At 42.8% G+C, this 13,015-nt stretch overlaps 2 protein-coding genes across 4 annotated transcripts in view; one reads left to right on the top strand and one right to left on the bottom strand.

The window, feature by feature from the left end:
- The window catches only part of LOC139757688 (uncharacterized), a 95,726-nt gene that overhangs the window by 9,125 nt on the left and 73,586 nt on the right, over window positions 1–13,015 (bottom strand). For all 3 annotated transcript variants that reach the window (XM_071678444.1, XM_071678457.1, XM_071678449.1), the window contains 2 exons: window positions 1,042–1,185; window positions 583–705 (listed from right to left, as the gene is read on the bottom strand). In XM_071678444.1, the coding sequence (XP_071534545.1) occupies window positions 583–705; window positions 1,042–1,185 (267 nt within the window). The remainder of the gene's footprint in view (window positions 1–582; window positions 706–1,041; window positions 1,186–13,015) is intronic.
- Window positions 1,838–13,015, top strand: part of LOC139757725 (uncharacterized) — a 221,327-nt gene continuing 210,149 nt past the window's right edge. The window contains exon 1 of the mRNA XM_071678485.1: window positions 1,838–4,586. The gene's annotated coding sequence lies outside the window, so the exon portion shown is untranslated. The remainder of the gene's footprint in view (window positions 4,587–13,015) is intronic.

Raw genomic sequence — 13,015 nt, 5'->3', positions numbered from 1 at the left:
CTTGCGCTACCTCGCAAACGCGGAAGACAGCGACAAAGCAAAATAATAATAATAATGATAATATATATATATATATATATATATATATATATATATATATATATATATATATATATATATATATATAAATTATTTACTATACTTTGTCGCTGTCTCCCGTGTTAGTGAGGCAGCACAAGGATACAGACGAAAGAATGGCCCAACCCACCCATATACACATGTATATACATACACGTCCAGACATGCACATATACATACCTATACATCTCAACGTATACATATATATATACACACACAGACATATGCATGTATACACATGTACATAATTCATACTGTCTCCCCTTATTCATTCCCGTCGCCATCCCGCCACACGTGATATGACCTATGACAAAGAAAGCATGTTAAGCATAATTCATTGCTTACAATGAGTCCTGTAAAGGGCTATGATAACCAAATCCTCTCCAGCTGTAAACTATATTTTTCAAATTACAGCATTTTTGAGCTGAAAAAAAATCAATACAGGTAAACCATACATCTTACAAGTGACTGCTTGGATTTTTTTTTTTCTTTTGTATGACTTACCTGGAACTTGCCATCCTTTTCAGTGATCTGAAGGGCTTGTGAAGCATAGAGGTCCTCATCGATCTTGCTAGTACGGATTTTGCTGTAAACATCGCGACACTGTGTCCTGGAGCCTTGATCCACCTGTAACAGTGCCAAAAATATTCTTTTACAGAGCTCAAATAAAGAAAAGTTCACCTTTTTGTTCAGGGATGATAATATATATATTTCTTTGAGGTAATAAAGATATCAAATATCACAATATGAACACACCAAAAAGTCCTTATTACAATTGGAAGGAAATCAACACATGGATCATCATCTCAAAGGATTAAGATTGCTGGGAGCAATGGAAACTACAGTGCATCTGTGTGTAGTTCTACACATATCCATGTACATCTTGTTTCTTATACATCAATAGATTTGTTGCATTCATTAACAGATGTAAAGATGAATTCAGAGATGCACAAGAAAACACACCTTCAGCCCTGTGTTGTCGAACTTGTCCAGGACAGATTGGACAGCACGATCGAAGTCCTCCCAGGCTTCCTTGAAGAAGGCGTCATCAAAGAAGCTTTCTCGCTGGATCACGTTTAGTGGCTTGCCAGACATCTTAGATGGCCTCTGCAAAAAGTAGGAATTTTTAGCCTTTGGTTTGTGTGTGTGCTGGGGAAGGGAGTTAAATACCATTTTCTAATCTCATGGACATTCTATGAACACCAGTCATTTGATACTTCCAGCGCCTGATAGACTAAATTCAGCAGATGTACCGAGTTTATTGGAACATCTAAGCCCAGTGAATCACTACATTTAAATTAAATACATTTAAGAAGTGATTGTGTGAAAAAAAATCAGTAGGTGCAGTCAATATATATATATATATATATATATATATATATATATATATATATATATATATATATATATATATATATATATATTTCATATTATTCGCCATTTCCCGCATTAGCGAGGTAGCGTTAAGAACAGAGGACTGGGCCTTTGAGGGGATATCCTCACCTGGCCCCCTTCTCTGTTCCTTCTTTTGGAAAATTAAGAAAAAAATGAGTGGGGAGGATTTCCAGCCCCCCGCTCCCTTCCCTTTTAGTCGCCTTCTACGACACGCAGGGAATACGTGGGAAGTATTCTTTCTCCCCTATCCCAGGGATAATATATATATATATATATATATATATATATATATATATATATATATATATATATATATATATATATATATATATATATGGTTTACTCCAGACATTTCACATGCCCTGGTTCAGTCCACTGACAGCAGGTCGACCCCAGTATACTTTATCATTCCGGTTCACTCTATTCATTGCACGCCTTTCACCCTCCTGTATGTTCAGGTCCCATTCACTCAAAATTTTTTTCACTCCATCCTTCCACACCCAATTTGGTCTGCTTCTTGTTCCCTCCTCCTCTGACAAATATATCCTTTTTGTCAACCTTTCCTCACTCATTCTCTCCATATGTCCAAACCTTTTCAGTACACTCCCTTCTGCTCTTTTTATTACCACACATCTCTCTTACCCTTTCATTACTTACTTGATCAAACCACCTCACACCACATACTGTCCTCAAACATTTCATTTCCAACACATCCACACTCATCCACACAACCTTATCTACAGCCCCTGCCTTGCAGCCATACGATATTGATGGAACTACTATTCATTCAAACATACCCATTTTTGCTCTCTGAGATAATGTTCTCTCCACACATTCTTCATTGCTCCCAGAACCTACACTCCCACCCCCACCCTGTGACTCACTTCTGCTTCCATGGTTCCATTCGCTGCTAAGTCCACTCCCAGATATCTAAAAGCTTCACTTCCTCCAGTTTTTCTCCATTCAAACTTACATCCCAACTAACTTTCCCCTCAACTCTGCTGAACCTAATAAGCTTGCTCTTATTCACATTTACTCTCAATTTTCTCCTTTCACACACTTTTCCAAACTCAGTCACCAACTTCTGCAGTTTCTCACTTGAATCAGCCATCAGTGCTGTATCATCAGCGAACAACAACTGACTCACTTCCCAGGCCCTCTCTTCCCCAACAGACTGCAAACTCACCCCTTTCCAAAACTCTTGCATTCACCTCCCTAACCATCCCATCCATCAACAAATTAAACAACCATGGAGACATCACACACCCCTGCCGCAGACCAACCTTCACTGGGAACCAGAGCTGGAGAGGGAATATGATAGGGTTAATAGAGATGCTTTGTGGAAGGCCTTATGATATATAGTGTGGGAGGTAAGCTGCTAGAAGCAGTGAAAAGTTTTTATCAAGGATGTAAGGCATGTGTACGTGTAGGAAGAGAGAAGAGTGACTGCAAGATCCATAAATGCCACATGCAAATCCATCTGTTTTTCTAAATATTTCTCACACATTCTTCAAAGCAAACACCTGATCCACACATCCTCTACCACTTCTGAAACCACACTGCTCTTCCCCAATCTGATGCTCTGTACATGCCTTCACCTCTTAATCAATACCCTTATACAATTTTCCAGGAATACTCAAATTTATGCTTCTGTAGCTTGAACACTCACCTTTATCCCCTTAGCCCTTGTACAGTGACATTATACATGTATTCCGCCAATCTTCAGGCACTTCACCATGATCCATACACACAATGAATATCCTTACCAACCAGTCAACAACACAATCACCCCTGCAATACCATCCTAACCTGCCGCCTTGCTGTTTCAACTGCAAGGCTTTCACCACCTATTCTCTTGACCAAACCATTCTCCCTGACCCTCTCACTTCGCACACCACCCTGACCAAACATCCTACATCTGCCACTCTATCATCAAACACATTCAATAAACCTTCAAAATACTCGTTCCATCTCCTCACTTCATCACCTGTTATCACTTCCCCCCTTGCCCCTTTCACCGATGTTCCCATTTGTTCTCTTGTCTTCCCCACGTTAGTTATCTCCTTCCAAAACGTCATTTCAGTCTCCCTAATCTTTAATGATACTCTCTCACCCCAACCCTCATTTACCCTCTTTTCAACCCTTGCACCTTCCTCTTGACCTCCTGCCGGCATATCTCTCTCAGTCATTTGCACTTCTTCCTTGTAAGTATCGTCCACACGCCTTTCTTTTCTCTTTCACTATCAACTTCATCCTACCACTCACTACCCTTTCTAATCTGCCTACCTCCCACCTTTCTCATGCCACATGCATCTTTTGCACATGCCATCATCGCTTCTCTAAATACATCCCATTCCTTACCCACTCCCCCTCACGTCATTTAATCTTACCTTTTGCCATTCTACTCTCAGTCTCTCCCGGTACTTTCTCATACATGTGTCCTTTTCCAAGCTCACTTACTCTCATCACTCTCTTCTCCCCAACATTCTCTCTACTTTTTTGAAAACTAATCCTACGTAAAGCACTAAACCAAACTGGCCAGTCCTAGTGACTTCCGGGTGGCGGGGTTATGGCTACGGATGCTATAGCCGGTGGACACCACAGAGACAAAAAGTCCTAAGAAAGGTGAGCGACCATCAACCGTGACCATTAGCAGGTTAACCTATATAATTCCGTTGTCCAGCATGACTTTCATGCATCAGAACCATCAAACCACAAACCCGAACGTTCCAGGGTCCATGTCACCGTTTTCCATTCAGCTGATTTGTAGTTGTCTCATTCTGCCCGGGGAATCTAGAGATGTGATTAGCTCCTGATACAAACAGCGAACAGCCATCTTGGGTGGGTAGTGAAAGACTATTGGTCAACAGGTAAGGGAGGCGTCCCCCTCCTCCTCAGTATTCCGCGCGGGTTTTTGCAGTCAGGTCTGGTCATCCGGCGTGGAGGGATAAAACCGCCCCAGATTTTGATTTAGAGATTAATTACATAAGTTATCTCTATAAACAAATGATAAGTAAACTATGTAACAGTGAAGTGTCATAAATACAGGAAAACAGATAGTGTGCGGTGATGACGGCTATATGAAGGCTGACCACGGAGCGTACGAAAGTCCTGTAAGTATACATTTTTCAAAACCCATTTTTAGTTAAGCGTTGATGGAAATCTTTTTTGAGAAGATTTCCGAGTTAGTTTTATTCGTAAATGACATTTTTTGGATGAGGAAATGAGTTGTTTTAGTAAAAGTTTGGTTTTGAAAATCGCTGGGTAAAATTGCCGTTTCGGACATCACTTGTTTGGAAGTTGAAATTATGTTTTATCGATGTTTCTATACGTGTTTTGTACGATTCTGACCTTCATTTCTACCGCAAATCACTGTCATTTGAGATATCCCTTCATTATTCAACGATAATGGGCGACCCTCAGTGGGAGCTGGGGTTTGGGTGGTGGAAATAACAAAAAGCTGTGATTTGTAATATAAATGAAGGTCAAAATCTTAAGAAAGAAACATACGCAAAACAATTCCAACCAAACCAGACTTAACAAGCCTAACCTAACAACCTAACCTAATAATTTGTGGGAGAAATTGTATAGAAGAGTGTTTTTAAATTGCCCAAACTACTCAGGCTTAGACTCCCAAAATTTGATCGCTGTCCGAAACGGCAATGATACCAATATATATATATATATATATATATATATATATATATATATATATATATATATATATATATATATATATTGCTAGCACTGGAGAAAAACAGAAAAAGACATTTTAAACTCATTAATACAATTACAACGAGATTGTGATATGAGATAATTCAATCAGATAAAGACAAAAACAGCACATGATTTTTATCTATGAATTTTCTATTATCATATGCACAAATGTGGGAGTGAACAGCACGGAATTTTATCGGCAATATTAGCAGTGTTGGGCGGGGGGAAGTTGGAGCAGCAGTGGTTGTTGCAGGCCAGCCAGCTCCAGTGACTCGTCCTTTGTTCAGGTTGCAATCACAGTCAGCGTTAGGAATTCCACTTGTGGCGGGAAAGTGTGTAGATTGATGCCGATAGCAGCAGTAGGACTAAAAGGATTTAGCATTTTTCTTTTAGCTTCCTAGTGTGCCAAAGTAAATTTCTTTTTTGGTTAAGAGGTGCTAGTTCCTGGATGTGAAGTACGTATGTAATGACTTATTTGTATGATATAGAGATTCCTATCTTCGTATGTAATTTCCAAATGTGTGCTGCGGGAGAGGACTTGTACACTCGTGTTGCCCCCGTCTCTTGACTTTATTGACCAGTTCCAAAGGAAGGATGATGAGCACATGGGTTGGGTGTGGGCCGATGCCGCGCCTAGGAATCGTATCCAAGCAGGAGTGGCCCCGGGAACGCCTATGCTGACCCTTAGTCTGAAACGCTAACCAGTACACTACGTGTATATGTCACACTTAAAAATAAAGTGGAAGTATTCACAAAGGAAATAAATCATTACCATTTTTAGAACAGGTGGCCAAAGTGGCACCTCTTGTACTAAGACCTCCTGCCCGTATATATCGTACGTCACATTCATCCACACAAGTGTGTAACAGGAAGACCTTGTTAATGATCTTCATTCCATACGCAACTAACAACTCGCTACGTATTATTAGGGTCCAGATGAAACAACTGTTCGGGAAGAAGGCGAGGGAAATAACTGCTAAAAATAACCCTGATGTAACCGACAACGTGAATGTGTTCTCTGACGCGACGCGGAAGGCGGGTTCTTGACCTTTTAATATGGAGAGAACGTTTGCTAAATACACTTGAACGATGTCATTCTATTTATTATCGCGAAACTAAACGATGAACATTAAAAACTAAACATTGGAGTTTGAACTGACTGTATTTTCCAAACATGCGATTCAGTGAAATTTATCAATGCACCTGATTTCAGAGGACAATGAAGAGAAATAAGGAAAATGTTTCAAAATTAAGTTTTGCTTTAAACTGTGCGACCAGTGATGCCAGTGAGACGAGTCAGTGGAGGTGGTCAGGCCCTGAATGGAAAGTTAAAAAGGCGTGTGACGTCATCACTAACATTCAGGATTTCTGGTTCTGCGGTAATGTTGTCATGATGGCGGCGGCCAAGTCATCCCCAGCCAGGCAATATTTTCTCTTAGATAAACATGATGATACACTTTGAATCGACAATATGGCTTATGAAGGATAAATAGATATATATTGAAACTTTGATTTGAAGCTGTTTCATTAAACTTTCCAGTCAAAACTGAATCAGGATTGTCTGATGTATTCCTCCATCTCTTTCAATCGTAAACCATTTACATCCGTACCACAGCAGTTCACACATCCGCGTTTCATAATTAGACCCTAATGAAAAACAGTTGGTCCTAAGAAAACAGTTCATCGAAATTAAACATTTTGTATATTCTATCAAAATTAAACCTTTTGTATAATCGTGTTTTTTATCATATCTTTCACGAATGGTAATTAGTTTAACCCCTTGAGCACACAGCGCGGCCAAGCCATTATATCCAAGGGTGTTCAAGGGTCGTGTCGTAGTGTTCAGGGGTTTCATTATTTAAGAAAAAAAAAATATCTATGAAGGATAGACGGCCCCCGCGGTGCGCGTGACGCCTGTCATAACTGTCAAGTGTTCACAGATGCTGCTAGCCGGGGGTGAGGGGGGGGATATTGGGGGAGGCTCTCCCCGTAACACAGGCTTCAGCATGTTTACCAAATGGCGTCCTAGCTTCGTCTCTTCGTTGTATAGCAACTGACTTATATTTCTCTCTTGTGTCTCCCCTGATGATGTGATTATTACACGAAAGTGCACTTGGGAACTTATCGTGTTTCATTTTCCCCGTGGACTCATAGGAATATCCTGATCACGCGCAAAATTGTGATCCTTTCAAATCTATCTATCTATCTATCTATATCAATCTATCTATCTATCTATCTATCTATCTATATATATATATATATATATATATATATATATATATATATATATATTTTTTTTTTTTTTATACTTTGTCGCTGTCTCCCGCGTTTGCGAGGTAGCGCAAGGAAACAGACGAAAGAAATGGCCCAACCCCCCCCCCCCCATACACATGTACATACACACGTCCACACACGCAAATATACATACCTACACAGCTTTCCATGGTTTACCCCAGACGCTTCACATGCCTTGATTCACTCCACTGACAGCACGTCAACCCCTGTATACCACATCGCTCCAATTCACTCTATTCCTTGCCCTCCTTACACCCTCCTGCATGTTCAGGCCCCGATCACACAAAATCTTTTTCACTCCATCTTTCCACCTCCAATTTGGTCTCCCTCTTCTCCTCGTTCCCTCCACCTCCGACACATATATCCTCTTGGTCAATCTTTCCTCACTCATTCTCTCCATGTGCCCAAACCATTTCAAAACACCCTCTTCTGCTCTCTCAACCACGCTCTTTTTATTTCCACACATCTCTCTTACCCTTACGTTACTTACTCGATCAAACCACCTCACACCACACATTGTCCTCAAACATCTCATTTCCAGCACATCCATCCTCCTGCGCACAACTCTATCCATAGCCCACGCCTCGCAACCATACAACATTGTTGGAACCACTATTCCTTCAAACATACCCATTTTTGCTTTCCGAGATAATGTTCTCGACTTCCACACATTTTTCAAGGCTCCCAAAATTTTCGCCCCCTCCCCCACCCTATGATCCACTTCCGCTTCCATGGTTCCATCCGCTGACAGATCCACTCCCAGATATCTAAAACACTTCACTTCCTCCAGTTTTTCTCCATTCAAACTCACCTCCCAATTGACTTGACCCTCAACCCTACTGTACCTAATAACCTTGCTCTTATTCACATTTACTCTTAACTTTCTTCTTCCACACACTTTACCAAACTCAGTCACCAGCTTCTGCAGTTTCTCACATGAATCAGCCACCAGCGCTGTATCATCAGCGAACAACAACTGACTCACTTCCCAAGCTCTCTCATCCCCAACAGACTTCATACTTGCCCCTCTTTCCAGGACTCTTGCATTTACCTCCCTAAAAACCCCATCCATAAACAAATTAAACAACCATGGAGACATCACACACCCCTGCCGCAAACCTACATTCACTGAGAACCAATCACTTTCCTCTCTTCCTACACGTACACATGCCTTACATCCTCGATAAAAACTTTTCACTGCTTCTAACAACTTGCCTCCCACACCATATATTCTTAATACCTTCCACAGAGCATCTCTATCAACTCTATCATATGCCTTCTCCAGATCCATAAATGCTACATACAAATCCATTTGCTTTTCTAAGTATTTCTCACATACATTCTTCAAAGCAAACACCTGATCCACACATCCTCTACCACTTCTGAAACCGCACTGCTCTTCCCCAATCTGATGCTCTGTACATGCCTTCACCCTCTCAATCAATACCCTCCCATATAATTTACCAGGAATACTCAACAAACTTATACCTCTGTAATTTGAGCACTCACTCTTATCCCCTTTGCCTTTGTACAATGGCACTATGCACGCATTCCGCCAATATATATATATTTTTTTTTTTTTTATTATACTTTGTCGCTGTCTCCCGCGTTTGGTAACTGTAATGCTCATTTCAGGGATGCGTCTTTGACTTAAAAAGTTCTGTTCAAGTATACATTTAACTATGTAAATAAGACAGATTCACAAAAAATCACATTCTGAAATGCGTGCTGGTCACCTGACTGTGTGTCAACACAACTTTTGACTCCTAGATCTGTTGATCATTGCTCCACACGTTTTTTTTTTTTTTTCCAGTTTAATGGGTAATGTGGATGAGCGAGCAGACGTAATGGATGCCTCTGTGGCCATGTTGCTCGTGCCCTTCCTCCTCCTTGAGCCCCGCTACTGGTCCAGCGTCTCAGACGCAACAACCTGTCAACTGTCGTCGCTTGGACCCGCCACGTAATCGAACCCACGGAACGGAAGCCTACGTCAGCGGTGGCTAGGCTCTTCCAGATTGTTCGACGAAATGAGAACCATTTTATTTTATTTTTTTTTTTGTCCATATAGAGAATCAGAATAGTGGAGGGGGGGAGGGGTGAGGACACGAAGATAAGGAAGGGTAGTGAGAGAGAGAGAGAGAGAGAGAGAGAGAGAGAGAGAGAGAGAGAGAGAGAGAGAGAGAGAGAGAGAGAGAGAGAGATGGTTAAGGGAAGGGGGGAGGGGGGGGGGTTGTAACAACTGCACCCCTTGTTCTCGACTCCTCCACTACATCTTAAGTTCCCTCCTGCCGTCCTCCGTGTAACAAAATCATACACTGAACTTAGGCGCGCTTCCCAGCGGCCGGCCCACCACCACACGATACATTAGCCGGGTCTCAGACCACCACACGATACAGTCATGGGGCCTCAGGCCACCACACAATACACTAGTGGGGTCTCAGGTCACCACAAGATACACTAGTGGGGACTTAAGCACCCCACATGATACACTAGTGGAGGGAGACTCAGGCCCCCACAGGATACAGTAGAAGGGATCTGAGCACCCCACACGATACATTTGTGGGGTCTCAGACCCCTACAAGATACACTAGTTGGGGACTTAAGCATCCCACAGGATACACTTGTGTGGGGACTCGGGTCCTCACAAGATAAACTGGTGGGGACTCAGGCCCTCACAGGATACACTGGTGAAGACTCAGGCCCTCACAGGAAACACTTGCAGGGACTTGCGCCTTCACAGGATACACTAGTGGGGACTAAAGCCCTCACCGGATACACTAGCGGGGGACTCGGGTCCTCACTGGATAAACTAGTGGTGACTCAGGCCCTCACAAGATACACTAGTGGGAACTCAGTTCACCGCACGATACACTGGTGTGGACTCAGACCGCCACACGATACACTGGTGGGGACTCTTGCTCCCATACGATACGCTGGTGGGGACTCTTGCTCCCATACGATACGCTAGTGGGGAATGAGGCCACTACATAATACACTGGTGATGACCATGGTCAACACATGATACACTGGTGGGGCATCAGACCACCATGCAATATAGTGGTGGGGACTCGTCCCCACACGATACACTAGTGGGGACTCGGGCCGCCATACAATACACTAGTGGGGACTCAGGCTACTATTCAATATAGTGGTGGGGAAGCAGGTCACCACACGAATCACTAGTGGGGCCTCAGGTCACCATACAATACACTAGTGGGGACTCAGGTCACCACACAATACACTAGAGGGACCTCAGGTCACCATACAATACACTAGTGAGGACTCAGGTCACCATACAGTACACTAATGGGGCCTCAGGTCACCATACAATACACTAGTGGGGACTCAGGCCACCATACAATACACTAATGGGGACTCGGGCCACCATACAATACACTAGTGGGGACTCAGGCCATCATACAATACACTAGTGGGGACTCAGGCCACCATACAATACACTAGTGGGGACTCTGGTCACCATACAATACACTAGTGAGGACTCAGGCCATCATACAATACACTAGTGGGGACTCAGGCAATCATACAATACACTAGTGGGGACTCAGGCCATCATACAATACACTAGTGAGGACTCAGGCCACCATACAATACACTAGTGAGGACTCAGGTCACCATACAATACACTAGTGGGGACTCAGGTCACCACACAATACACTAGAGGGACCTCAGGTCACCATACAATACACTAGTGAGGACTCAGGTCATCATACAATACACTAATGGGGCCTCAGGTCACCATACAATACACTAGTGAGGACTCAGGTCACCATACAATACACTAGTGAGGACTCAGGTCACCATACAATACACTAGTGGGGACTCAGGTCACCACACAATACACTAGAGGGACCTCAGGTCACCATACAATACACTAGTGGGGACTCAGGCCATCATACAATACACTAGTGGGGACTCAGGCCATCATACAATACACTAGTGGGGACTCAGGCCATCATACAATACACTAGTGGGGACTCAGGCCATCATACAATACACTAGTGGGGACTCAGGCCATCATACAATACACTAGTGGGGACTCAGGCCATCATACAATACACTAGTGGGGACTCGCACCACTAAATAATACATTAACGGGGGACGACAGCAGCAGCGGGTGCGGCGGCGGCGGCGGAGGCGGTGGCGGTGGCGGTGGTGGTGAGGGTGTTTGTTGTGAGAGACGTGCAGTGTGGTAAACAAACTCCCGTGTTGGCCCGGCCGTCACTCACGGCAACTTGACCTCCGCCGCTGCTTCTCTCTTCATCCCCTCGGGCGTGTGTCTCCCTCTAGGTGTTCCCTAACAGTGTGTCTCCCTCTAGGTGTTCGCTAACAGTGTGTCTCCCTCTAGGTGTTCCCTAACAGTGTGTCTCCCTCTAGGTGTTCCCTAACAGTGTGTCTCCATCTAGGTATTCTCTAACAGTGTGTCTCCCTCTAGGTGTTCCCTAACAGTGTCTCCCTCTAGGTATTCTCTAACAGTGTGTCTCCCTCTAGGTGCTAGCTGATATCTAAACCTTGGCTTAGAAGGAAGACCTTTCGTGGTTTCTTGTTTCCGCGCGTGTTCTCCTCACCAGTTTTCTTGCTGGGGTTGTCTTTCATCTTGGGTTTCTCTCAGGTGTTGGGTCTCTACCTGCACCTGACGGCTGGGGTTTCATCGTTTTCTTATTCCTTTGCTTCATGCCTTGTGGTGCTTGTTGACCTGGGTCTTTGGTCTCGTAAGTGGAAGGTTTCCACACTTAATTGGTTTCTATATTTTGTCTTTCGTGTTGTAATATATTGATTTTTATTTTGCTCACGTGATTTGATGTAGCTCGTGGTCTCTGGCATGTGGTCTTCTCCAGTCATGGGTCACTGGTCTCGTGACGTCTTCCCCAGTCATGGGTCACTGGTCTTTCCTGGTTTCACCCGTGCTTTATAATTTCGTCATTATTGTTCATGTATTTCATGAATTTACATGAACTTCAATAATAATAATAATAATAATAATAATAAAAATAATAATAATAATAATAATAATGGTAATGATAATAATGGTAATAATAAAAATAATAATAATAATAATAATAATAATAATAATAATAATAATAATAATAATAATAATAATAGCACTAATGCTATGTTATATAATTAGATTTTATAAAATCCTTCCACAGATTACCACACAATATATACTGGCGAAGTAAAATATGAACTTTCTGCACAGGAAATCCAATCTGGGCAGCCAGAGTGGCGGGCTGGCCCTCAGACAGGAAGCAAAGCGTGGTAATAAGCGTCGGGGGAGCGTTCCACCGTCTGCACGTGACAAGTGGGGTGCCACAGGGATCACTCCCATGGCCTATACTGTTCCATCAACTATGTCAACATTCTGGAGACAGGACCCACTTGCAGACGTTCAAAAATTGGCCGATGCCGCTGCATTAGCTATACAGCCCAGTCGTAAACGACTTGGTATAGATTGAAAATGATTTAGACTAAAAAAAAAAAAAAGGACCAAATCGAGTTATTTCATAGAAAA

This window comes from Panulirus ornatus, chromosome 2 (assembly GCF_036320965.1).
Source record: "Panulirus ornatus isolate Po-2019 chromosome 2, ASM3632096v1, whole genome shotgun sequence".
In the NCBI taxonomy this organism is placed as follows: domain Eukaryota; kingdom Metazoa; phylum Arthropoda; class Malacostraca; order Decapoda; family Palinuridae; genus Panulirus; species Panulirus ornatus.
The sequence above is the reverse complement of the archived record's forward strand: the minus strand, read 5'-3'. Positions and strand labels throughout refer to the sequence as shown.